Source organism: Panicum virgatum, chromosome 7K (genome assembly GCF_016808335.1).
Source record: "Panicum virgatum strain AP13 chromosome 7K, P.virgatum_v5, whole genome shotgun sequence".
NCBI classification, from domain to species: Eukaryota; Viridiplantae; Streptophyta; class Magnoliopsida; order Poales; family Poaceae; genus Panicum; species Panicum virgatum.
Genome location: NC_053142.1, coordinates 4158967 through 4183164, shown reverse-complemented (window position 1 = coordinate 4183164; position 24198 = coordinate 4158967). Strand labels below are relative to the sequence as shown.

Here is a 24198-nt window from a genome sequence, read left to right as displayed (position 1 = left end):
CACACACTAGTGTATAAGTATTTTGTAGGGTGTTGATCTTCCTTTGGATGACTGTTGACTCAACCAAATCTTCTAGAAAGGCACCTACTAACCATAGTCTCTATGCGAAGTTATTTCGTAAATGGTTTCATGTTTTATACTTCTGTTCCAGTTAGTATTAGACAGTAATATATCACTATCATCAGAAGGAAGCCCTTTATTTGGGGGTCTTCTTCTCCAATTGCTTCATGTATTTATGGCTTGCATTTTCTGTAATTGGTTGCATGCATTTTACATCTCTGGGAAGTGGCATCTCTGTGTGTGTAAATGTGTTACATTCTGTGCCCAATGGTTTACACTACAGAAGGGACATCCGGATATCGAGGGAATACATGGAAATTTTTTTAGTACGGTGCAGGTACGAACAAGCCTGATTGTCTGTACAATCAATCATGCAACTGAAAGATATGCAACATACTGCTGGTCTGCCCTTGCTTTGCGTGCAACATGTGAATCAGCAAGTTGGGTAGCATCGTAATATATTTTTTTTTCTTGCTAAAATCCAGTGTTGACAGGCCAAGAATCAAATGGCTCTTCTCTTCCTTGTACATATATATAAAGCTCGGCCATGAAACCCGGCAGAGCGGCAAGTTCATCAAGAAGAGCCCAAGAAAAGCAAGAGAGGGTAGCTAGCAGCCTAGCACAGATTTGAGAGAGATCCATCTATCCAACAAGATGAACCTACAGGCCGAGCACCTCAACCTGAAGGAGGCGACGGTCACCTGCATCCCGAGGCTGCGCGGCGGCGGCGGCCGGCGATCCCGCCGGGGAGTCGCTGCCACGCAGCAGGTGTCCATGCTGGACCGCGTCCGGGACGTCGTGCTGCGGCTTGCGATGTTGTCGGCCGCGTCAACGGCGACAACGACGGCCAAGGGCGCCCCGGGAACCCTGCGGCGGACGGCGACAGCGGCGGCGACGGCGACGCCTTCCAGAGCGGCCGCGCGCGTGAGCCCAGCGGCGTCCGTGGCGTACACGGACTCGTACCGGAGCGAGGCGGTGGACGACTGCATCGAGTTCCTGAAGCGGTCGGCGGCCGGCGGCGGCGGCGCCCCGGCCACCGCCGTGGTGGAAGCGAGCACGGCGGCGTCACCTTTGCATGCGACTGCAGCATGTGCCCTGTGAATTCAGAATTAGGTGAATCATGTCCAGGTTGGTGTCTGTACATGTGGTTGGATGTATATGCGTGAGGAAGATCAGTTGGTAGCTTATTAGGTTATGGATGGGGTGGGTGCATCGATCATGGATCCATGTGTTTGATGATGCCATGGCGTCGTGTAAAAATAACCTCAACTTGTCAAGAACAAGTTGCATGTAATGTAATTCTTTACAGAAGGTACATCATTCCTGTCGTGGCACACTATTGTTCGTTTTCGATCCAGTTTTCCCAAAGTACCCTTGTTTGGGTCCTTTGCACGGCCTCTCGCCAGCGCGGGAGGCACCAAACCCAGCAACAATTTGTGTGCATGAATCAACACAGTTTATCCGAACAATTTCTCAGTTTCATAATAGACTATGGTAATTTTACCATTGTTATTCAATGTGGAGAAAATTTCAATGGAAAAATTCTATATAAGCCCCCCAACGTATCAATGATCGATCACATCACCCACTAATCTACAAAATCGGATTTCTAACCTTTTGCAAAATCAGATATATAACCCCAAAGGTGGTTTTGCTGCCCGGTTTTAGTATGGTGGTGTGATTTTATCTCTTTCTTTTTTATTAATGTCCGCCAAAACTTTAAAAATTATAGTAAATCACAAAAAATCATAAAATAGAAAATTCAATTTTGTTGGACTCCACATGAGTAGATCTACACAGTAAACATATAATATATTATGCTTTAGTATAACTTTTTTTATGTAACTTTAGATCTATGCTTTTCTGTAAGTAATTGTAACTTTAGATCTATGCTTTTCTGTAAGTAATTGGAATAAATCATAGATGCAGCTTCTATAGTCCAATCATGGTGAAATTTTTATGGTGTGCTAATTATAGTATGCTTGAACTGTAATAATAATTTCATACTCATTGGATCATGTATAACTTAGTTATAGATAAAGTATAACTAAGTTATACATAATAAATCCATAACTAAATTATATATAATTCAATGAGTATGAAATTTTTAATACAGTTCAATAATACAATAATTCACCCACCATAAAAATTTCACCACAACTGGACGATAGAAACTGCATCTATGAATTATTCCGATTAATTGCAGAAGAGCATATATCTAAAGCTACAACAAAAAATTTTTTGCTGAAGCATGCCATGTTATATGTTCACTATGTAGATCTTCTCATGTGGAGTCCAAAACTAATTTCCTATTTCATAATTTTTTTGTGATATACTATAACTTTTATAAAAATTCAGCAAAAATGAAAAAAAAAGAAAAGACAAAATCGCGCCACTATACCAAAATCAGACTGCAAAACCACCCTGGGGGTTAAATGTCTGGTTTTGCAAAGGTGAGTGGTGAGAAACCCTGTTTTGAAGTTGAGGGGGTGATGTGATCCACCATTGAAAGAGGGGGGGGGGGGGGGTTATGGTAATTTTAACATGGTTATACTTAAAGTGGATAGAAGAAATGCAAAACAATACTGTTAGCAACCGTTTTGTTTGAGTGGCACCTCAAACTGACTTTGTGGTCCACTTTATGACCTCATGTCATGTTGGTTGATCTTTTTTACGAAAATACATCATAGACGCTGACGACCACATATACCCACTCACACTCAAATAAGAGTACAAGCTCACGCTGCCTCTATAAGCATCTCTGAAAGAATGTGGTAGCAGTTTTTAAGATTAACGTAGTCAGCCCGTAAGCCTAACTATCGATTGTCATGTTACCTATCATTGAAAGAATAATGTTGTTTGCTCCTGTAAAAAAAATAAGAAAAATTGAACACCCATACTAAGTGGGGAACTCAAACTCGAATGGACAGCTCTCCCCATCATATGGGCCCTGTTTGTTTCCGCTTTTTTGGATGTCGCTTTTCTGAGAATCAAGATTCTGAGATAATCCAGCTGTCTGGATAAGCTGGGTGTTTGACAATCCTGATTATTTGGTGCCGATTCTCTGAATTGAGTGGTAAAAAATCTAAAATGCCCCTGAGGCTGATAATATCTCATTTTTGTACTGAATACAAGTAGAATTCAATAATTCTAATATTTTTTTAGTATCTTGACTACATAATTATATTACAATTAGATCATGAATTATAATTCACACGTTAGAATAAGAAAGTAAACAGTCCAAATTTCCATGAATTAATCACAAAAGCAACAGTAAAAAAGCTTGCACAAGCCAACAAGAAAGATACATGCAAGCACTGAAATTGTAGAAGTCTAGAACAGAAGCAACAAGATAGGAAGCAACGGAGTACTAATTATACACGGCACCTACAGACAAGCATTCGTAGGTCCGGAGGGACGTGGAATCGACGATGCTCGCTTGATTGCTTTTGAATCGATGAAGCTTGCTTGCTTGGTCGGGTGGACGAAAGGGCCAGCGGCACTGCTCCACCTCGGGGAGGGCAGGGGCCACCGCTCTGCTTGGGGGCGGCGCAGATCCAGAGTCAAGGAGGAGGGGCGGCGCGATTCCAGAGCGCCAGAGCTCGAGCAGACGCGCCGCAGGGAGAGGAGCGCGGCGGGGAAGGGGCGCACGCCAGTGGCGTCGGGGGAGAGGACTGACGGGGAGAGGGGCAGCCGAGGAAAATCCGCTCGCTTACTAGGTACGCGAGGTTTGGGACGCGTCTGGGGGAATCGAGCTTTCAGTTGTTTTGGCGATTCGCTGGTAAGCGGCGACCGATAGAAGCGAGAATTAATCGAGCCGTTTGGGTGGGCTTTTGGCTTATATGCATCTAGAATCAGCTTATAAGCGGAAACAAACAGGCCCATGATCTAATAAGAGAAACTCTAGCAGAAACTCTAAACAAATCTCTATCATAAGTTTAGAGGGCTAATGTAAAACAATACACTTCAGAAGACCCTTTACTAGGCCATCTATTCTGATGAGGCCTCCAAATTCCCTTCTCTGCCCTCAATTCCTAGGGGATCTCTAGGACCACTTGTAGGATCAAGAACACCGACTAGAGGGGGGGTGAATAGGCGGTTTAAAATCTAAAACCAATAACACTAGAGAAATTTAATTAGTAACAAAGGAAAGCCCTATGTCATGCTATTACTATCTCTAGATGGGTTTGCAACCTAGGGTGACAAGACACAAATCAAGCTCTAGTAAAGTAAATTGCTCAAAGTAAAGACAAGAATAAAAGAGAGCAAGAGTAGTAACCGAGCTTGACACAAGAATATATCCCGTGGTGTCGATGACTTGCCGGTCACCCCTAATCCACGTTGAGGTGGATTCCAAGAATCAACCACTCCTCTATCAAGAACCTCTTGATCTTGAGCCGGCTTGAATCAAGGAACCGCTCCACACCTCGATTCCACTAGAGTTGCTCTTCACCACTCCGGTGAGGTGAGCACAAGACCTCTCACAACCGAAATCGGGGCTCCTCAACAATCTCCTTGGAGGTGCTCCACGAAATCCACTTCTCCAAGCCGTCTAGGGAGCGGCAACTCCCAAGAGTAACAAGTTGATGACTCTTGCTTGAAGTTTCCCTAATGCCACAAAGCTCAAACTCTTGATGCAATGCACTAGGAAGCTCTCACACTCTTAAAAATGCAATCTCTAAGCAAGTGTGTGTGAGAGAGGGATGCCTTAGCTCTAATGTGTCAAGAATGCAATCCAAATGGCCAAGAGAGTCACCCAATGGCCGGGCATTGGGTATATATAGACATCCCTCCAAAAACTAGCCGTTACACTCTTTTCTGCGAAGTCGCGGACCGTCCGCGGTTCAAAAACCGGACTGTCCGCCGTTATAAACCAGTGAGTCAGAGTGCATTTAATGCATGTCAGAACTAGCCGTTAAGCCCTGGCGGACCGTCCGCTCACCAGTGGCGGACCGTCCGCAGTTAAGAGTTCCAACCCACCAGAGACTAACATCGTCTCTGGAACAATTTTGAGATTAGCCTGCGGACCGTCCGCGCCTCAGGAGCGGACCGTCCGCAGTTTAACTTTTCAGCCCAAACCAGAGAAACAACGTCTCTGGTACAAATTTGAAATTAGCCGGCGGACCGTCCGCGCCCCATGGCCGGACTGTCCGCCGTTCAACTTTGAAGCCCACACCAGAGAGACACCCTTTCTGGTACAAAAATGAAATACAGTAGCGGACCGTCCGCCCACCTGGGCCGGACTGTCCGCCAGCCTACCAGAGCCTCTGCAAGCTCTCTGGAACGATCGCGGACTGTCCGCCCCTCTGGGCCGGACTGTCCGCCAGCCCACCAGAGCCTCTGCAAGCTCTCTGGAAACGGGCGCGGACTGTCCGCCCCTCAGGTGCGGACTGTCCGCCGTTACTCAGTGAGCTCTCGAACTTAGTCTATTTCAAAACTTTTCAAAACGCCGTTAGCCCTCATGCATGCAACTAGACATTTTGAGCAAAATGGCACTAAAGACCCGTCAAGCATGAGTTCATAACCCCTCTTGATAGTACGGCTAACTATCCAACAAATCCGGTCACTTTTCAACCACTAAACGCCTTGTGACCGGTAAAATACAAAGGCCCTATTTTATACCTTTGCCTTGAGCCCGAGCTTTGCTCATCATCTCCAAAATTCCATACGTACACAACCGAATCTCTTTCATCCGTGGATCAACCTATACTCATTATCTCAAATGAAATCGTTAATCCACAAACCGTTGTCATTAATTACCAAAACTCGAATTAGGGGCCTAGATGCTTTCAATCTCCCCCTTTTTGGTAATTGATGACAACACTAAATTTTGGAGTGATAGAAGTTTTCAAGTCAACTTTATACACTAGGCATAAGGTGGACTTGGAATTGAACTTTGGAAGAACTTACTCATTTTCTTGAAAAATTTCAGAATATGGTATGAATAAATTTCCCAAGTTCGAAGAATAGAGAGAACTCCCCCTTGATATGTGCATATAAATTTTCATGAATACCAAGCACATATATATATATATTTGAAACTTTTGACGGAGTTTTCCCTACAAGTGGAAATCGAGGCATACAAGATACAAGATATATAGGATATGAACTTTAACATGGTTAGCACAACCTCACAACCACAAGATGAACATAAATAGATAAGAGTAGCACAACCCAACATAGTTCATCACACAATACAACCCAAAAGTTCAAATCCAAACACAAGTCTTAAATAGAGATCAAGCAAGACACAAATAGGCATGAGTAGCAAGCGGAAGCCAAAAGCGAATGATCTCCATGAGATGTCCATGAGCTCCCCCTAGATCCAAGCACTCCAAAGCTTCTTAAAAGCGAATGATCTCCATGAGATGTCCATGAGCTCCCCCTAGATCCAAGCACTCCAAAGCTTCTTCTCCCCCTTTGGCATCAATTGCCAAGAAAGTCAAACGGCTGGTGGAGGAGGTGGCGGTGGGTAGAACGGCTGGTGCGGGTAGAACTCTGGAGGCGGCACTGGAGCTGGAAACACTGAGTAGAAATGATCAGAAAACCCTGTGAAGGCTGTGCTGAAAGCATCAAAGCGCTGCTCTAGCTGCTCCTGTCTCTGCTCAAGCTGCTCAAACTGCTCAGAAGAGGGCAAATCCTCAAAACGTGAGTCAAGAGCTGCTATATCTGAGTGTAAACTCTCATGAAACCCCTGCATCTGAGCCATCATAGGCTGGAACATTTGCTGCTGCATGTTCTGAAAGTTGAGGTTCATCTGATTCTGCATCTGACTAGCCAACCCCGCAATCTGAGAGGACATGCTCTCCTGCATGGATGCAAAGTATGGATCAAAGTAGCCAGCTGGAGGAGCCCACTGCTGCTGTGCTGGAGGATGCGGTGGTGGCATGGCATGCTGAGCTGCAGCTGCTCCCATATGAGCATCATCATCACTATCATCTTGCCCCTGTGCTTCGTCATCCATATCATCTCCAGGGAAGGGAGTCAAAGGCCTCAAGAGAAAAGCATTGTCATTCTTGAATGGCCTGAAAGGAGTGTGCTTGCTTTCACATAACCCTCTGAAGCTAGTCTTAACCTTGATGATGGACATAATGTATGGAGCAAAATACAAGTTCATCTCCATGTTAAGCCTCAAGTCTGCAAGCTGATCCATGATAAGAGCAATGACATTGATTCTATTTCCATTCATGACATGAGATATCACATTCCAATAGTGTCCTCTAATCTTGTCCTTGTTGCCACTCTTAGGCATGAATGTGACCCTAGCAATCTTATTGATCACTGCAGGATGATGCCTCAGACCCTGAGTGCCCCCAAAAGTTCTAGCAATTCCAAGATGTGCAGGCTCATAGAACATGGGATAGTCATTCTCATCTAGAGGGTTTTCTAACACAATATTCATACTTTGCTCACTAGTGATGAGATTATAATCCAATTCATTTGCCTCAGCAAACTGTGCAAATGTAGCACCATAGGTTCTTTTGCCAGTTGTCCACCTAAATGTTTCCTCAATCATATTGATCTCTAGGGTGGCATAGAACTGGCGTATCACAGTTTCATTCCAATCACACCTATGCTGCAGAAAATTAGCTAACCCCATTTGCTGAAATCTATCTACTAGATCAGTCATGACTTGTTGTTGTCTCATGTAGCCTATGTCAATGGTCTGATGTTTGAATACATTTTTCTTAACTAGATGACCAAAGTAAACATCTTTTTGTACCTCGGTTTTGAAGAAAAGAATGTTGGTGTCACGAGGTAAGCTGAATTGATCCACTGCTCTTGCATTGGCATAGCTCTCTGCAGTCCACTGACGGCTAGGTAGATCTAGCCCCATTAAATCTGTAATATCATCATCAACCCCTTCAGTCTCTTCCTCTGAAGACTCATCACCTGCATCTCCTACTGAAGAAGCTGCAGCCATCTCACTGACATTTGGAGCATAGTCCACATCATCCGAGTCATCACTGTCTCTTTGTCTTTTGGAAGACATAGCCTTCTTGATTTTAGAAGCTACCTTGATGATCTTCCGGGGTGGCCTGAGATCAAGATTTAACCATAAGAACAATTACTAAAGCAATAGAATGAATCCTTAATGATATAACTCAATTCAGCACTGATCTGAAAAAACTGATACTAGCGGACCGTCCGCACTTCTGAACGCGGACCGTCCGCAGTTTATGAACTACCACGGCGGACCGTCCGCGTCCTTCAGGCGGACTGTCCGCGACCCATCTGTTCTGCGCAGAAACACAAAATCGCCCTCATCTTTGATTCATCCACATTTTGAGTTTTGATTCAAATCCACCAACCAAAATTAAACTATAGCATCTCCTCATCACTAGGAATAAGATCCCCCAAGTATTTTCAAGAATCCATGGCTAAAAAATAGATCGGAGCATTTAACCCTAACTCTTTCCAATAAAGAAATCCAAGAACAAGAGTTAGGGATTCATTGAAATACCGCGAGGACATGATGCACTATCTTGAGAAGAGTCCGGGGATGTGCTCGGACCGTCCGGGAACCACTCCAAAAGGGCTTGACCTTGTCGTCTTCCCCACGTGCTTGAGAGAGAAAGAGAGAGACACTTTTGGAGTATGTGTTCGGTTTGGTGGGGGAGGTGAGGGGGACATCCAATATAAGTCAAGTCTGGCCGACCCCACAATTCTGTCCAGTCGCGGACTGTCCGCGGTCCTTTGGCGGACCGTCCGCCTTTGAAATTTTTACACTGCAACTGACTGAACTTCCTCTGCCCAACATGCGCGGACCGTCCGCGGTCCTTTGGCGGACTGTCCGCAATGAATTTCTGCGGTTGACAACTTCTCTGCAGAGCCTCTGGTGAACAAGTCCAATTAACGGCGGACTGTCCGCCCAATACCAGCGGACCGTCCGCGCTACCAAAAATCTGACAAGTCTGAATTCTGCCAATTTTCTCAATTCCAACTCCAATTTGGGATCATTGCTCATATAAAAATCCAAAAATCTCAAATATTGCATGAAAACCTTCAAACGACTTATATGAGCAAGTTTCAACAAGAATTCAAAAATAAATCGAGTAGAATCATGAAAACTCATAAATGGCTCAAAAATACCTCAAAAATTCATAAAAATGAAACAAGAAGTGCATGAAAGAACCATATGCCACATGTGCTAGTTTTCAAGCCACATTTGAGAAGTCAATGATATTTAACTCATTTCTCAACTTGCAAAACCGAGATTCATCCAAAGGCTTGGTAAAGATATCGGCTAATTGATCATCCGTGCCAATACCATCAATCTTGATATCACCCTTGTTCACATGATCTCTAAGAAAATGATGGCGGATATCAATATGCTTGGTTCTTGAATGTTGAACCGGATTAGAGGCAATCTTCACGGCACTTTCATTATCACACAACAAGAGAATTTCATCAAATTTCACACCATAATCTAGAAGAGTTTGCTTCATCCATAATAATTGGGCACAACAACTTCCGGCCGAGATATATTCCGCTTCGGCGGTTGAAAGAGCCACGGAATTTTGCTTCTTTGATGACCATGATACAAGAGATCTTCCAAGAAATTGACAACCACCGGAAGTGCTCTTCCTATCAACCTTGCACCCCACATAATCCGAATCCGAGAATCCAACCAAATCAAAATGAGCACCCTTGGGATACCATAAGCCAATATTAGGAGAATATTTCAAGTATCTCAAGATCCTCTTGACGGCGGTCAAATGACATTCTCTAGGTGCGGCTTGAAATCGTGCACACATGCAAACACTAAACATGATGTCGGGCCTAGATGCGGTCAAATAAAGCAAACTACCAATCATAGAACGGTAAAGCTTTTGGTCAACCGGGTTACCTCCCTCATCTAGGTCGAGATGCCCATTTGTGGCCATAGGAGTCTTGATTGGTTTTGCATCTTCCATTCCAAATTTCTTCAAGATATCCTTCACATATTTTGATTGACACACAAAGGTGCCTTCCTTGAGTTGCTTGATTTGAAGTCCAAGAAAGAAACTCAATTCACCAATCATGGACATCTCAAATTCCCTAGACATCATTTCACCAAATTCCTCACAAAAACTTGGGTTAGTTGAACCAAAGATAATATCATCGACGTAAATTTGACAAACAAACAAGTCTTTACCAATAACTTTAGTGAACAAGGTAGTATCAACCTTACCAATTTTGAAGCCCTTAGAGATAAGAAAATCCCTCAATCTTTCATACCAAGCTCGTGGAGCTTGCTTAAGACCATAAAGTGCTTTAGAGAGCTTGTATACATGATTTGGCTTCTTGGGATCTTCAAAACCGGGAGGTTGCTCAACAAAAACAAGTTCACTAATTTTGCCATTCAAGAAAGCACTTTTCACGTCCATTTGAAAAAGTTTAATGTTGTGAGAGCAAGCATAAGCTAATAAAATTCTAATAGCTTCTAATCTAGCAACGGGAGCAAAAGTTTCACCGAAATCCAAACCTTCGACTTGAGTGAAGCCTTGAGCGACCAATCTTGCCTTGTTCCTCACAACCATTCCATCTTCATTTTGCTTGTTTCTAAAGACCCATTTAGTGCCAATAACATTATAATTCTTGGGCCTCTCAACTAAATCCCAAACTTGATTCCGGGTGAAATTATTTAATTCTTCATGCATAGCATTCACCCAATCCGGATCTCTCAATGCTTCATCTACACGGTTAGGTTCAAGAAAAGATACAAAAGAATAATGTTCACAAAATGAAGCAATGCGAGATCGAGTTTGGACACCCTTACTAATATCACCCATGATTTGATCCACCGGATGATCCTTTGCAAGAACATGATGAATTCTTTGAGGAATAATTGGTTCTTGAGTTGATGAAGAAGGTGCACTAGATGAACCAACTTGATCTTGTACTTGAGAATCATCATTACTTGAATCTTGTATATTTTGTTGTGCTTGATCATTTGAGATAGAAGTTGAAGGATTAACTCTAATAGAGATAGAAGGACCAACTTCATCTTCATCTTCTTCTCTTGGTCTAACATCACCAATTGACATATTTTTCATTGCATTTCTCAACCCATCACTTCTCACATCATCAAGATTTTCTTGTTCATTGTGAGACCCATTGGTTTCATCAAACTCAACATCATATGCTTCTTCAACAATGCCATGTGTTTTGTTGTAGACCCGATAAGCCTTGCTACTAGATGAATATCCAAGAAGAAAGCCCTCATCACATTTGCTTTGAAACTTTGATAACCGAGTTCCCTTCTTGAGAATATAGCATTTGCAACCAAACACTCTAAAATATGATATATTTGGCTTCCTTCCAATGAGCAACTCATATGGGGTCTTGTTATGAAATCTATGGCAATACAATCTATTTGAGGCACGACAAGCCGTGTTGATTGCTTCGGCCCAAAAACTATCCGAAACATTATACTCGGAGAGCATTGATCTTGCCATATCAATCAAGGTTCTATTTTTCCTCTCAACAAGACCATTTTGTTCCGGAGTGTACTTGGTTGAGAATTCATGCTTGATTCCTTTCTCATCACACCATTCCTCAACTCTTGTGTTTCTAAACTCACTTCCATTGTCACTCCTCACTTTCTTCACTTTGAGCTCAAATTCATTTTCGGCCCTTGTAAAGAATTTCTTGAATGTGTCATATGTATCGGCCTTGTCATGAAGAAAGAAAACCCATGTGTATCTTGAGTAATCATCCACTACCACAAGACAATAGCAATTTCCACCAATACTTCTATAAGTTGTAGGACCAAATAAATCCATGTGCAATAATTCCAAAGGTCTCTCGGTTGACATGACACTCTTAGTGGGATGAGTATTTGCAACTTGCTTTCCGGCTTGACATGCACTACAAAGCTTATCTTTATCAAACTTCACATTCTTCAAGCCAACTACTAAATCATGCTTCAAAAGTCGGTTGAGTTGTTTCATGCCAACATGACCAAGCCTTCTATGCCATAACCAACCCAAAGATGATTGAGTGAATAAGCAAGTGGACAAATTTGCCTCTTTAGTTGCAAAATCCACAAGATATACATCCTCATGTCTAAATCCCGTAAAGATGTGATCTTTTCCATCCAAGCTAGTCACTACAACATCATCTTTAGTGAAACTACACTTATATCCAAAATCACAAAGTTGAGTGACCGCTAAGAGATTAAACTTGAGATAATCAACTAACAATACATTTGAGAGAGAATGATTGCTTGAGATAGGAATTGTACCAACTCCTTTGACTTTGCCCCGGCTATTGTCACCAAAGATAATGTCACTATAGCCACCAACATTCTCATCTAGAGAGGAAAACATCATTTGATCTCCGGTCATGTGTTGAGTGCATCCACTATCAAGCACCCAATGTCTTCCCCCGGACTTGTAATTCACCTACAAAGAGGAAGTAACCTTTTTAGGTACCCAAACTTTCTTGGGTCCTTGAACGTTAGTAACCACATTAGTGACCAAGACTTTTGGCACCCAAATGGCATTCTTTTTAGCACCATTTATAGGTATCCCAACAAATTTTGCACTAACATTGCCATTTGAATTTTTCATAAGCATGTAACTTGAATCAAAGGATATGACTTTCTTGTTGGTGCAATTCTTCTCAACATGTCCAACCTTCTTGCATTTTTCACAATATGGCTTGCCACTACTCTTCACAAAGGTAGTTTTGGTTTGCACAAAAGCCTTCTTCCCTTTCTTAGGAATATATCCAAACCCTTGCTTGTTCAAGGTGAACTTTTGGCTTGCCCAACAATGATTAAACTTTGCTCTACTATCATAGCATTTTCTCAAATCATTTGTCAAGCAAGTAACCTCTTTTTTTAATAAATCATTTTCCATAATGAGAGATTCATTGCAAGATGAGTTATCAATTTTAGTGCACAAAGAACTAGTAGAGCTAGAGCCACAAGATTTATCATCAATTAAATCACAACTAACACCAATGCTCAATGTTGCTTTTCTTTCATGACTAAGCAAGGTATTGTGAGCTTCCTCAAGCTTCTCATGAGTTTCTTTGAGATTCTCATGAGAAGTCTTTAGCTCCTCATAGGAATCTTGAAGAGAAGTAAACTTCAACTTCAAGTCCCTCAACTTAGCCTTTTCCTTTGTCATGAATTCATCGGCATCATTAAGCATTTCAACAAGATCATCATATGAAAGTTCATCAAGTTCACCATCTTGTTGTACCTTTGCACCACCCTTTGCCATAAGACAATGTGGCGTAGAGAAGAGTGATGGAGCCTCCTTGATGGCGATCCCGGCAACTCCCTTAGATGGCTTATCATCATCATCATCATCATCATCGGAGCTTGCATCGGAATCCCATTCAACAAAATATGCTTGGCCATTCTTTTTCTTCTTGATGAACTTCTTCTTCTTCTTTTCATCATTTTTCTTGTCCTTTTTCTTGTTTGGACAATTTACAATGATATGACCTACTTCACCACAATTGAAGCAAGTCTTGTCCACAAAAGGATTTTTTCTTGATGATTGACCTCTCTTGCCAAAGTTCTTCTTGCTCATCATTCTATTGAATCTCTTGACAAAGAGAGCCATCTCCTCATCCGATTCTTCTTCTTGGCACCCACTTTCTTCTTCATTTTTGCTATCTTGAGCTTTGAATGCCACACTTTTCTTTTTCACATCAATTTCTCCACCATGAGCTTCATCTTGAGACTTCTTGAACATGTCATGGGTGAGAATTTCTCCCAATATTTGTGTGGGAGTTGCGGTCTTCACATTTGACCTTACAAGTAAGGTCACAATTGTGTCATATCTTTCCGGAAGACATCTAAGAAACTTGTGGTTGAAATCCCCATCCGGTACCTCAAATCCAAGTCCCTTGAGGTCATTCACAATGTCATTTAGCCGGTTGAACATCTCGGCTATACTCTCATCCTTCTTCATGGTGAATTCACTAAAATTCCCTTTGAGCAAATATAACTTGGCCTCCTTCACGGTTGATGTGCCCTCATGAATTTCCATGAGCTTCTTCCATATGTCATTTGCATTTGTGAGACTCTTGACTCTATTAAATTCATTCACATCAAGAGCACTAAAGAGCACATTAACCCCTTGATCATTTAGTGTCTCATTTTCCTCATCTAGGGGTGTCAAACTCTTTGGGTCCAAAATGACATATCCATCATTTACTACTCTCCATAGCTTTCTACTCATGGCTTTGAGATGAGCCGACATCCTAGTCTTCCAATAATCATAATTGTTCCCATCAAAGAACGGTGGCTTCCCAACATGAATCCCATGATCACTAGTCATTGTTCTACTCCAAGATGGTTAAATCCTTAATTAATGGAGTACTTAGCTCTGGTACCACTTGTAGGATCAAGAACACCGACTAGAGGGGGGGTGAATAGGCGGTTTAAAATCTAAAACCAATAACACTAGAGAAATTTAATTAGTAACAAAGGAAAGCCCTATGTCATGCTATTACTATCTCTAGATGGGTTTGCAACCTAGGGTGACAAGACACAAATCAAGCTCTAGTAAAGTAAATTGCTCAAAGTAAAGACAAGAATAAAAGAGAGCAAGAGTAGTAACCGAGCTTGACACAAGAATATATCCCGTGGTGTCGATGACTTGCCGGTCACCCCTAATCCACGTTGAGGTGGATTCCAAGAATCAACCACTCCTCTATCAAGAACCTCTTGATCTTGAGCCGGCTTGAATCAAGGAACCGCTCCACACCTCGATTCCACTAGAGTTGCTCTTCACCACTCCGGTGAGGTGAGCACAAGACCTCTCACAACCGAAATCGGGGCTCCTCAACAATCTCCTTGGAGGTGCTCCACGAAATCCACTTCTCCAAGCCGTCTAGGGAGCGGCAACTCCCAAGAGTAACAAGTTGATGACTCTTGCTTGAAGTTTCCCTAATGCCACAAAGCTCAAACTCTTGATGCAATGCACTAGGAAGCTCTCACACTCTTAAAAATGCAATCTCTAAGCAAGTGTGTGTGAGAGAGGGATGCCTTAGCTCTAATATGTCAAGAATGCAATCCAAATGGCCAAGAGAGTCACCCAATGGCCGGGCATTGGGTATATATAGACATCCCTCCAAAAACTAGCCGTTACACTCTTTTCTGCGAAGTCGCGGACCGTCCGCGGTTCAAAAACCGGACTGTCCGCCGTTATAAACCAGTGAGTCAGAGTGCATTTAATGCATGTCAGAACTAGCCGTTAAGCCCTGGCGGACCGTCCGCTCACCAGTGGCGGACCGTCCGCAGTTAAGAGTTCCAACCCACCAGAGACTAACATCGTCTCTGGAACAATTTTGAGATTAGCCTGCGGACCGTCCGCGCCTCAGGAGCGGACCGTCCGCAGTTTAACTTTTCAGCCCAAACCAGAGAAACAACGTCTCTGGTACAAATTTGAAATTAGCCGGCGGACCGTCCGCGCCCCATGGCCGGACTGTCCGCCGTTCAACTTTGAAGCCCACACCAGAGAGACACCCTTTCTGGTACAAAAATGAAATACAGTAGCGGACCGTCCGCCCACCTGGGCCGGACTGTCCGCCAGCCTACCAGAGCCTCTGCAAGCTCTCTGGAACGATCGCGGACTGTCCGCCCCTCTGGGCCGGACTGTCCGCCAGCCCACCAGAGCCTCTGCAAGCTCTCTGGAAACGGGCGCGGACTGTCCGCCCCTCAGGTGCGGACTGTCCGCCGTTACTCAGTGAGCTCTCGAACTTAGTCTATTTCAAAACTTTTCAAAACGCCGTTAGCCCTCATGCATGCAACTAGACATTTTGAGCAAAATGGCACTAAAGACCCGTCAAGCATGAGTTCATAACCCCTCTTGATAGTACGGCTAACTATCCAATAAATCCGGTCACTTTTCAACCACTAAACGCCTTGTGACCGGTAAAATACAAAGGCCCTATTTTATACCTTTGCCTTGAGCCCGAGCTTTGCTCATCATCTCCAAAATTCCATACGTACACAACCGAATCTCTTTCATCCGTGGATCAACCTATACTCATTATCTCAAATGAAATCGTTAATCCACAAACCGTTGTCATTAATTACCAAAACTCGAATTAGGGGCCTAGATGCTTTCAACACCTCTATTATATGTTAGAATTGAGGGTTGTTGCTGAAGTTAAACAAATTTGGAGGTCCCTACAAAATAGAGGCACTCGCCATCTAGTATTTAGAGGGTTCGATTTAAAGGCTTTAGATGGTTCGATTTAAAGACATTGCTTGAGCTACTCTAAAAACTAAGCAGAAACCTAACCATTGAGCAATGCTCAACTTGTGAAATTATGGTGGTAGTTTTGAAGCTAAAGGATGTGGTAGTGGCAAAAGGGCATGTAGCCTGGTGGTCATAAAAGCCTCGGTAGCACACGAGGTCCTGGGTTTGACTCCCTGTGGAAGCAAATATTCCAAAATTTTATGGCGTTGTGATTTCAGTGGTAGGCGACATTCCCGTCGACTTGAGGTGCCTGTGTTGACTTCATCAATCTCGAGAGATTTGCCGGCTCAGTTTTCAAAGATGCTTGTATACGTGTATTCATAGGAGTGAGCGTGCGTGCGTTGCGTGAGTGTCTAAATTGTACTCCCTCCATATCTAAAAAGAACGCCGTTCTAGCCGTTGCCGCGATTGCGAAAAGAACGACATTTTACCCACGCATGCGTGATTTTGGACGCCAATGCCCTTCCTTAACTGCAGTCGTCCGCGTTTCCCGTCCTCGCCTCGGTTCCCGTCCGTCCGCCGCGCGCGTGCGTCCGCAGCGTTTCCCATCTGCTCCCATTCAAAACGCCCCCCAACTAGCACCTACTCGAGCCAGTCACAACACGAACCAAGCTGCTACTCGATCTCCAAGGAGTTCATGCATGGCGCCGTCGACGCATGAGCTGGTCTCGCCGGACTCGGAGGAGCTGCTCGTCGTGCCAGACTCGGAAGAGCTCGTCGCGCCGGAGCTGCTCGCGAGCTACTCGTCCTCCTCCGACGAGGCAGCCGCTGCGGCCAAGGGGAAGAGCACCGGCAAGCCGGCCATGGAGTTCACACCGGAGTCGGAGCTCGACGACGCACCTGAGTCGGAGGAGCTCCTCGCGCCGGACTCCTTGCCGCTGGCCTCGGAGACCCCACACAGTACCATGCAAAAATAGACGCCGAACAACAAAAATCACTCCTTGGTAACTTCACACATAGACCTCTTGCGTTGAAGCTCCTTGTGCTAACCAGTTTGAAGCCAGACTTGCTTGTGGTCTAAGAGTTCCCGCAACCCTATTTAATAGGGGTAAACAGGGAAAACTCTACCCTAATTAATCACTCCTTGGTATGCGTACTCCTGTCCAAAACGGCTTTCTTTTCAGATACGGAGGGAGTAATGTGTAATTGCACAGAGAGAGAGGGGATGTGGTAGTGCTCGTAGCTTCACACAGAAAGAACCAACTGTTCTGAAAATGTGTGAACAATACATGCCAAAATATGTTCTTTAATTTGTTGTATAAGATGGCTTGCTTCCATATGTCATTAAGCACGAGGCAACGATCTTGATTAATCTACATAATTTTGGAGGTATTTTTTAATGAACTGTTTGAATTTTGGGTTGTATCGTTTCCGCCAGGGCTATATAGTAATTTCGGCCCATAGAAATATTCTGCTGTCATGGACTCACGACGTTTGCTGATTAATTACATGGACACCATACATCTGATCCAATAAAAAAATAGCGGCTACTGCGCTTTGTGCTTCTGTCAGAACGCGGAGAGCGAGCAACGGCCATTTGAATCTTTTGTCCTCCTCCTTTTGTTTTATTTTTTATTTGTTTATTATGGCCGGCGCTCCAAATGAGTTGGCCATGTTCTAGTATTCCATTCTTTCTTTTCTGTTTATTTTCTTCCGTTTGTTACTTTTTCCTGCTCTAGTTCTCTCTCTCTCAACACACACACACTTTCTTTCTATTTAAACTCAAGCGGATATTCTTTCATGGTAATTATTTTTTCAACACTACAGGCATTCTACTACATCTTCTCTTTATTTTATTATTTATTCATTTCCTTCCGCATGCATGCAAAGGGAGGGTTGTATCTTAGCCTCTCTTTATTTTATTACTATTTATTTCTTCCGTTCGGTATGCATGCAAGGCCCTGGAGCTTTTCTTCTCTTATTATTTATTAATTTTCTTTTTCCTTTTATTTCTAATGCTCCATTAAATATTTCTTCACTACTCACCCCGTTCCAAAAAAAATAAGTCATTCTATGAATTTTAGGACAAACTAACATAAAGGCAAAATGATAATTTGCGTACCCATATTTAGCACTAATTGATTTTTACGTACACATGCACTTTCCAAATAGGGTAAGATGACATGCTTTTGGGACAAATTTTGAATCCTGAAGTGATTTGTTTTTGTGGGACGAAGGGTATTTAACCTGTTTTCCTTTGCTTCTCGTTTATTCTTTTTATTCTCTATTTTCTTTCTTTATTTTAAATATACTTATAATTGATACTCAATGTAAACTAACTTATTTGTATTGTAAACTCATAAATTTGTGTGTGAAATGATTTTTTCTCTCTATATGCTAACTTGTTTAGCAGGTATAAATATGTTTATAAAAATAAATTTTTGTGATGTAAATGTATTTAACTTCAAATAAAGTTATTTATCTGTGTGTAACCAATTTGTTCGCAACACCAAATTATTTATTCGCTTTGAAGATTAAATTATTCCGTGATGTTGACTCATTTGTTCGCAATATTCATTTTTTATTATTTATCCTATATAATCAAATGTTCGTGATTGTTATATTTTGTTCGTTGTATATTATTATTTGTTCATTCTGTTTAACTTTTTGTTCATAGAAAATAATCATTTGTTCGACTTATTAAAATATTTGTTCCCAGTAGCTGAAATTCATTATTGAGTATTAAAATTTTTTTAATAAATATCATGCAAACATAGGTGAGTGAGCTCTTATTTTAAAGATCATGTTATAAGAAAGATAATGGTGCAATTCAAATTAAATTTGGATGCCCAATTTTATACTTATAGCTTTTTTTAGTTTCAAGTTTGCATACACAAAGGTGACGTCATCTCTTTTCTCTTCTGCATCCAGAGAATCTTTTTTCTTTATTTAATTTTTTGAGAGGGTTTTCTTTATTTAAATGAAAGTATAATGCAAAACAGTCAATCTTAAATGACCTTAATTAGAGCCCAAGATTCTATCTATGTACGCGCTTCAGGTGACGGTTTCAAAACTATCGCTTCAAGTAATATATAATCGGAGAGACTAGTTGTCGCTCGTGCTACAAACTAGTGATCCATCGCCTGAAGTACCTCTCACTTTTGGGCTGATTTGATGACATATTTGGCCCAATATATATTATTGTGGTTCGTTTTATTCTCCAGATTAGGTGGGAAGTCTGACAAGTTCTATTATTTTTTTATGATGAGCGCAACTTACATGCTTTTCGCTATGCGGTCTCTATCATTTTGTTTTTCTTTCTCTCTCTGTACATGTTCTATATTTCTTATTTTCTTCTCCTGTTCTTTTTTCTCTTTCCTAGTTCCTTCCATCCATTTAATTTTAATTTATTTATCCTCATCTTTTTATTTATTATTCTCTCTTAATTTTATTTTCTGATTATGAAAGTCACATACATAATTTTTACCTGAATTTATAATTTATTATTTTATAATTTATATTAACCATATTTATTTTTTATATAATCACACGTTAATTGATCTATATTTATCCTTTTCTATAGTAGTACAGAATTATTTGTGCATATTTTAATAACGAGGCATACAATGTATTCTAATTTATTTGTATTGCAGACTCATAAGTTGGTATGTGAAATGATTATTTCCTTTATATACTAACTTGTTTAGCACGTGTATACATCCTCATGATAATATTTTTATTATGTAGTTGCATTTGTTCTTCATGTAAAATTATTTTTCTATGTGTAACTAATTTATTCCCAATGTCAAATTATTTTTTCGCCGTGTAGATTAAATTGTTCGCGTACGTAGCTACATTTGTTCTTCATGTAAAATTATTTTTCTGCATATAACTAATTTGTTCACAATGTTAAATTATTTATTCCCTTTGTAGGTTAAATTATTCTATAACATTGATCTATTTGTTGGCGATATTTTTCATTAAAATTTTGTTTGTAGTACATTATTATCTGTTTGTCATGTTTAATTTTCTGTTCATAGAATATAATAATTTATTCATGTTGTTAAAATATTTGTTCCCAGTAGTTGAAAATAATTATTTAGTATTAAAATTATTTTTAAAAAAAATCATGCAAACATAAGCAAGTCATGCCTTGTTTTAAAGATCTTATCATAAAAAAGATAATGGTGCAATTGCAATCTAATTTGGACGCACACTTTAAGATTTATAGATTTTTTTGAGTGTGAACTCCCCTTGCATGTGAGTGATATCATCAATTTATCTTCATCTGCATGCATGCATGCATTTATTATTGAAAGGACTAATCATCTGTTAAGAAAAGTAATGCTCCCTCCATTTTTTATTAGATGTCGTATTTCATCTGGGTACACAGACCAAGGAGATAGTTAAATACACAGTAATCTTCTCTCCTGTGAGTTAATATTTCTCGATTAACGCCACTGGCTGATTAATTCTGCGTCATAATCTCCCACGCAAGCAAGCCTGATGGGCTGACACACTCTACCTCTGCTGCATGCAAATCCATTCGCATACGCGCATGCAAGCCTCCCACATGACATGCAAATCCATCGACAGCTCAACGCTGCTCGCGGATGCCGAGGCGTAGATGTAGCATCTTTAACTGCAATATCTCTTGCACCGAAGCGTTCGCAAGATCGGACTGCTAGTTGATGAGTTAATGTTAGAATCGGTAACGCGCGGTTAACGCGGAAACAGTCGGAACAAAATTCTGGTAACGGGCCTGAGATTCGGCCCAGCAGCAAGCAACGTGCACATTCTCAAATCTCTCGAGGAGGAAATTAATTTCGTTTCAGGTGACGCTTTGGCGCAAATGTCGCCTGAAGCGACGTCTAACCCCGCCCTAACGTTTCGGGGCAGATCTTATTTTATTTTGCCATCAATGTAATATGTGTACAACAAAGGCTCCATCCACATACCTAACAGCTCAAAACGGAAGGAAAAGATAAATAATTTCTTCTCCAGCTGATTGACTGTGGGCTGGCCTTAATAATTGGGCCCAGCAAACAAGTATAGTGCTCAACAAGTATTACAGCCCACGGGGGAGCAAGGAGATCTTTGGTAGAGGTGTACAGCAGTAGTTGTTTAATTAGTTCCACATCGAGTAGCTAGGGGGTACACCCATGACTGTGCGCTATAAAAGAAGTTGTAGCTAACCATTGCAACTCATACCTTTCTCGGCCTTTTGGCTAAGATCAAGTGTAGTATCTGTTCTTATCAATTTAATATCTGATATGTGGGCATAGCCCACTTTGATATTAAATTTATTTTTTATGGGGGAGAGTCCACAATAATGGCTTGCCATTAGGACTCTTTTGTGTCGCCCAGGTATTGCACTACTGCCTAGGCCTGGCACACCCCAACCAAATCAAATAAAATTTAGTAAATTATTATGTTGAATGATAGTGGAGTTTTAAGGCTGTTGACAATAGAGTTCTAATTTCTAATGCTTGGCTAAGACCTTACAGATGGGCCATACAATTAGTATTTATCCTTTTTGTTGATGTTGGTTTTTCCGGGTCATCGGTACTTAGGCTAATCTCAGTGGAGAGTTTTATGTTGATATTTCCAACATAGCCATGTAAGCAAAAAAGACTATGAAACAATGTTTGAAACTATCTCTCTCAATGCATAATTTAATGTTGTGGTTTCATGAGATCTATGTTGCATTTAATTTTAAGACTCATAGAGTATTTGTATTCGTGTAGAGAGAGTTTCATCTAGATAAAACTGGTTTCTTCTCTTTCTTCTTAAATTCTATGCCATGTCATCATATAATCCTACATAACATACTATAATCAATGTGCATGAAACCCTTATAAAACTCTCATTGGAAGTGGCCTTACAGTCCAGCCCGCCAACTGTACCCTGATTCTTTGTTTCATAAACTCTTGCGTCGAGCATAACAATGTAGACATTCGGGTCCTTGATACAAGCCAAAATACCGGTTTATTAGTTATATGACACAGCCGTCGGAGTAAATATAAGCACCAAATTTAAGATCATATATACAACCAACTTTTTTGATGAAAAATCACACAACCAAATTAATGGGCGCGCCAACAACTGCAGCCATTTCTCCATCATGATAATGTATTTCGTTGAAATTTCATCACTAGTCCTAAAGTTTGAAGGATGTCTCGCCCATTCTCCTAAATTTGCTCTTGGCAACGTTGACTCGAATCACCAATGGCCTAACAGATGGTGCTGACGTGGCATTAAACACATAGTTGCACTTCAGCTTAATGCCTAATCAGCCGAACTTCGTTCGAAAAATTTGAGAACTGCAGTCTGCAGAACAATAACTTGCAGTGTGAGAGTCCAACTGTCCAAGCAAAATTGTAGTTCTTCTCCCCAACATGCATGTCGCCCGTGTTATCTTCAACACTGAATCTAGACGTTCCTGGTCTTGCCAGTAGTTACCAAGAAACACAAGCCATGTCGTACGGCATACCTGCCATCTACCACCAAAAGCATAAATATACTAACTATATAGATAGTGCATTAACATTACCACCAGCAAAATCATTTCTTGTATGTTCTTAAAAACAAAAACCATTTCTGCCCGAGCTTGGCTCACCATGACCAAAATCGTTGAAATCTTTTTCGGTAAACTTTATTAATAGCACGCTGAAATCAGGTGTGGACGTATGGTACTGGTCGTCGCTCTGACTTGGGCGGAAACAGTTCCCTAACATGCTTGTCCTCCGCATCGAACTGTTTAATTAGTACCACATCGAGTAGCCAAGCACCTCCGCGCAATTAGTACCACGTTCGTGCAAAATGTAGTTGCATGTACATTTGATACATTTCTTTGCCTTTTGTTCTTATTAATTTTTCTGTTCTTATTAAACTGGTATGTGGGCCATGGGCTCACTTCGATTCAATATCAATTATTTATAGGGAAGGTCACCATAATGCCTTGCCAACCAAATCAAATTCAGTAAATGTTTGTTCCTATAAGCTTAATCAAGTCTTTTTTAGACCAAAGCTTAATCAAGTCTTGTATTGGCGAGATTGTATATCAATTAATTTTGGTCGCCCTTGAACAGTATTCTCCTTGGGTTGGGTTCAATTATCAGTTCCTGTTCCTGGGCTTATGCTGCCACCCTGCTGTTGGACCTGTCTGTCGATGCTGTTCATATGTTGGGCCTTCCAGAACACCGCAATAATGTTACCAGATCTAATGCATGGCTGCTTCCAGTTGTGTTCTTGACTTCTTGTATGACCAAACTTCAGAATTCCGGATTCTCTTAAAAGAAGAAAGAAAAATGAAAGTAGCAACCAAAATACTGGTTTAGCAACAAACTGCATCCAAAACTCATAAAGTGAACCAAGCGATCTCGGTGGAGGGCACTATAAAACACGACCACATTATTCTTACTTTTTTTTTTCCAGAAACATGTAGTTACTTTTTTATCCCAGAAACATGTAGTTACTGTATCTTAATTATCTTGTTTTATAGTCCTTAAAGCTGTGTCCAACAGGGTTGGCAACTTCGCTAGCTGACATGGAGCATGAGCTGACATGGAAGAGGCCCAAGTAACAGCAGTAACTTAATGCAGCTCTCTCTCCTTCGGCGGCAGCGGGGTCCTCCAGGCTCCAGGAAATAGAAGAGCTGTAGGGTGATGAACGGATACTCAAGTGGTGGGACCCGGTATTCCTCGGTGCACGATTCCGTCTGTCTACTGATCCCACGCTAGCGCGAAGGTTTTTGCAATTTCGATCCCATCCACATCGGCAGCAATCCTAGGTCAGCTAGCTCTAAGCTAGCTGACGTGCTATTGTTGGGGAGGCCTAACTCCGTGGTGGCAGAGTAATAGCCTTGGTAATATGGCTGATTGAATCCAATAAAGCACTTTTTATTAAATCTATACATTTTTTAAAATGTCTCTATTTTCTTGCTTGACGCATGAGAGTTTTTCCAAATTCCTACTAGCATTGA

General features: G+C 41.5%; 1 protein-coding gene and 1 non-coding gene across 2 annotated transcripts; both read left to right on the top strand.

The window, feature by feature from the left end:
• Positions 1–644: 644 nt before the first annotated feature.
• LOC120639623 lies at positions 645–1306 on the top strand. Its single transcript, XM_039915485.1, has one exon. The coding sequence runs from the start codon at positions 715–717 to the stop codon at positions 1159–1161; it is 447 nt and encodes a 148-aa protein (XP_039771419.1). The 5' UTR covers positions 645–714; the 3' UTR covers positions 1162–1306.
• Positions 1307–21421: 20115 nt separating this feature from the next.
• LOC120643277 lies at positions 21422–21616 on the top strand. Its single transcript, XR_005662957.1, has one exon. It is a non-coding gene; the product is annotated as a U2 spliceosomal RNA (small nuclear RNA).
• The last annotated feature ends 2582 nt before the right edge of the window (positions 21617–24198 follow it).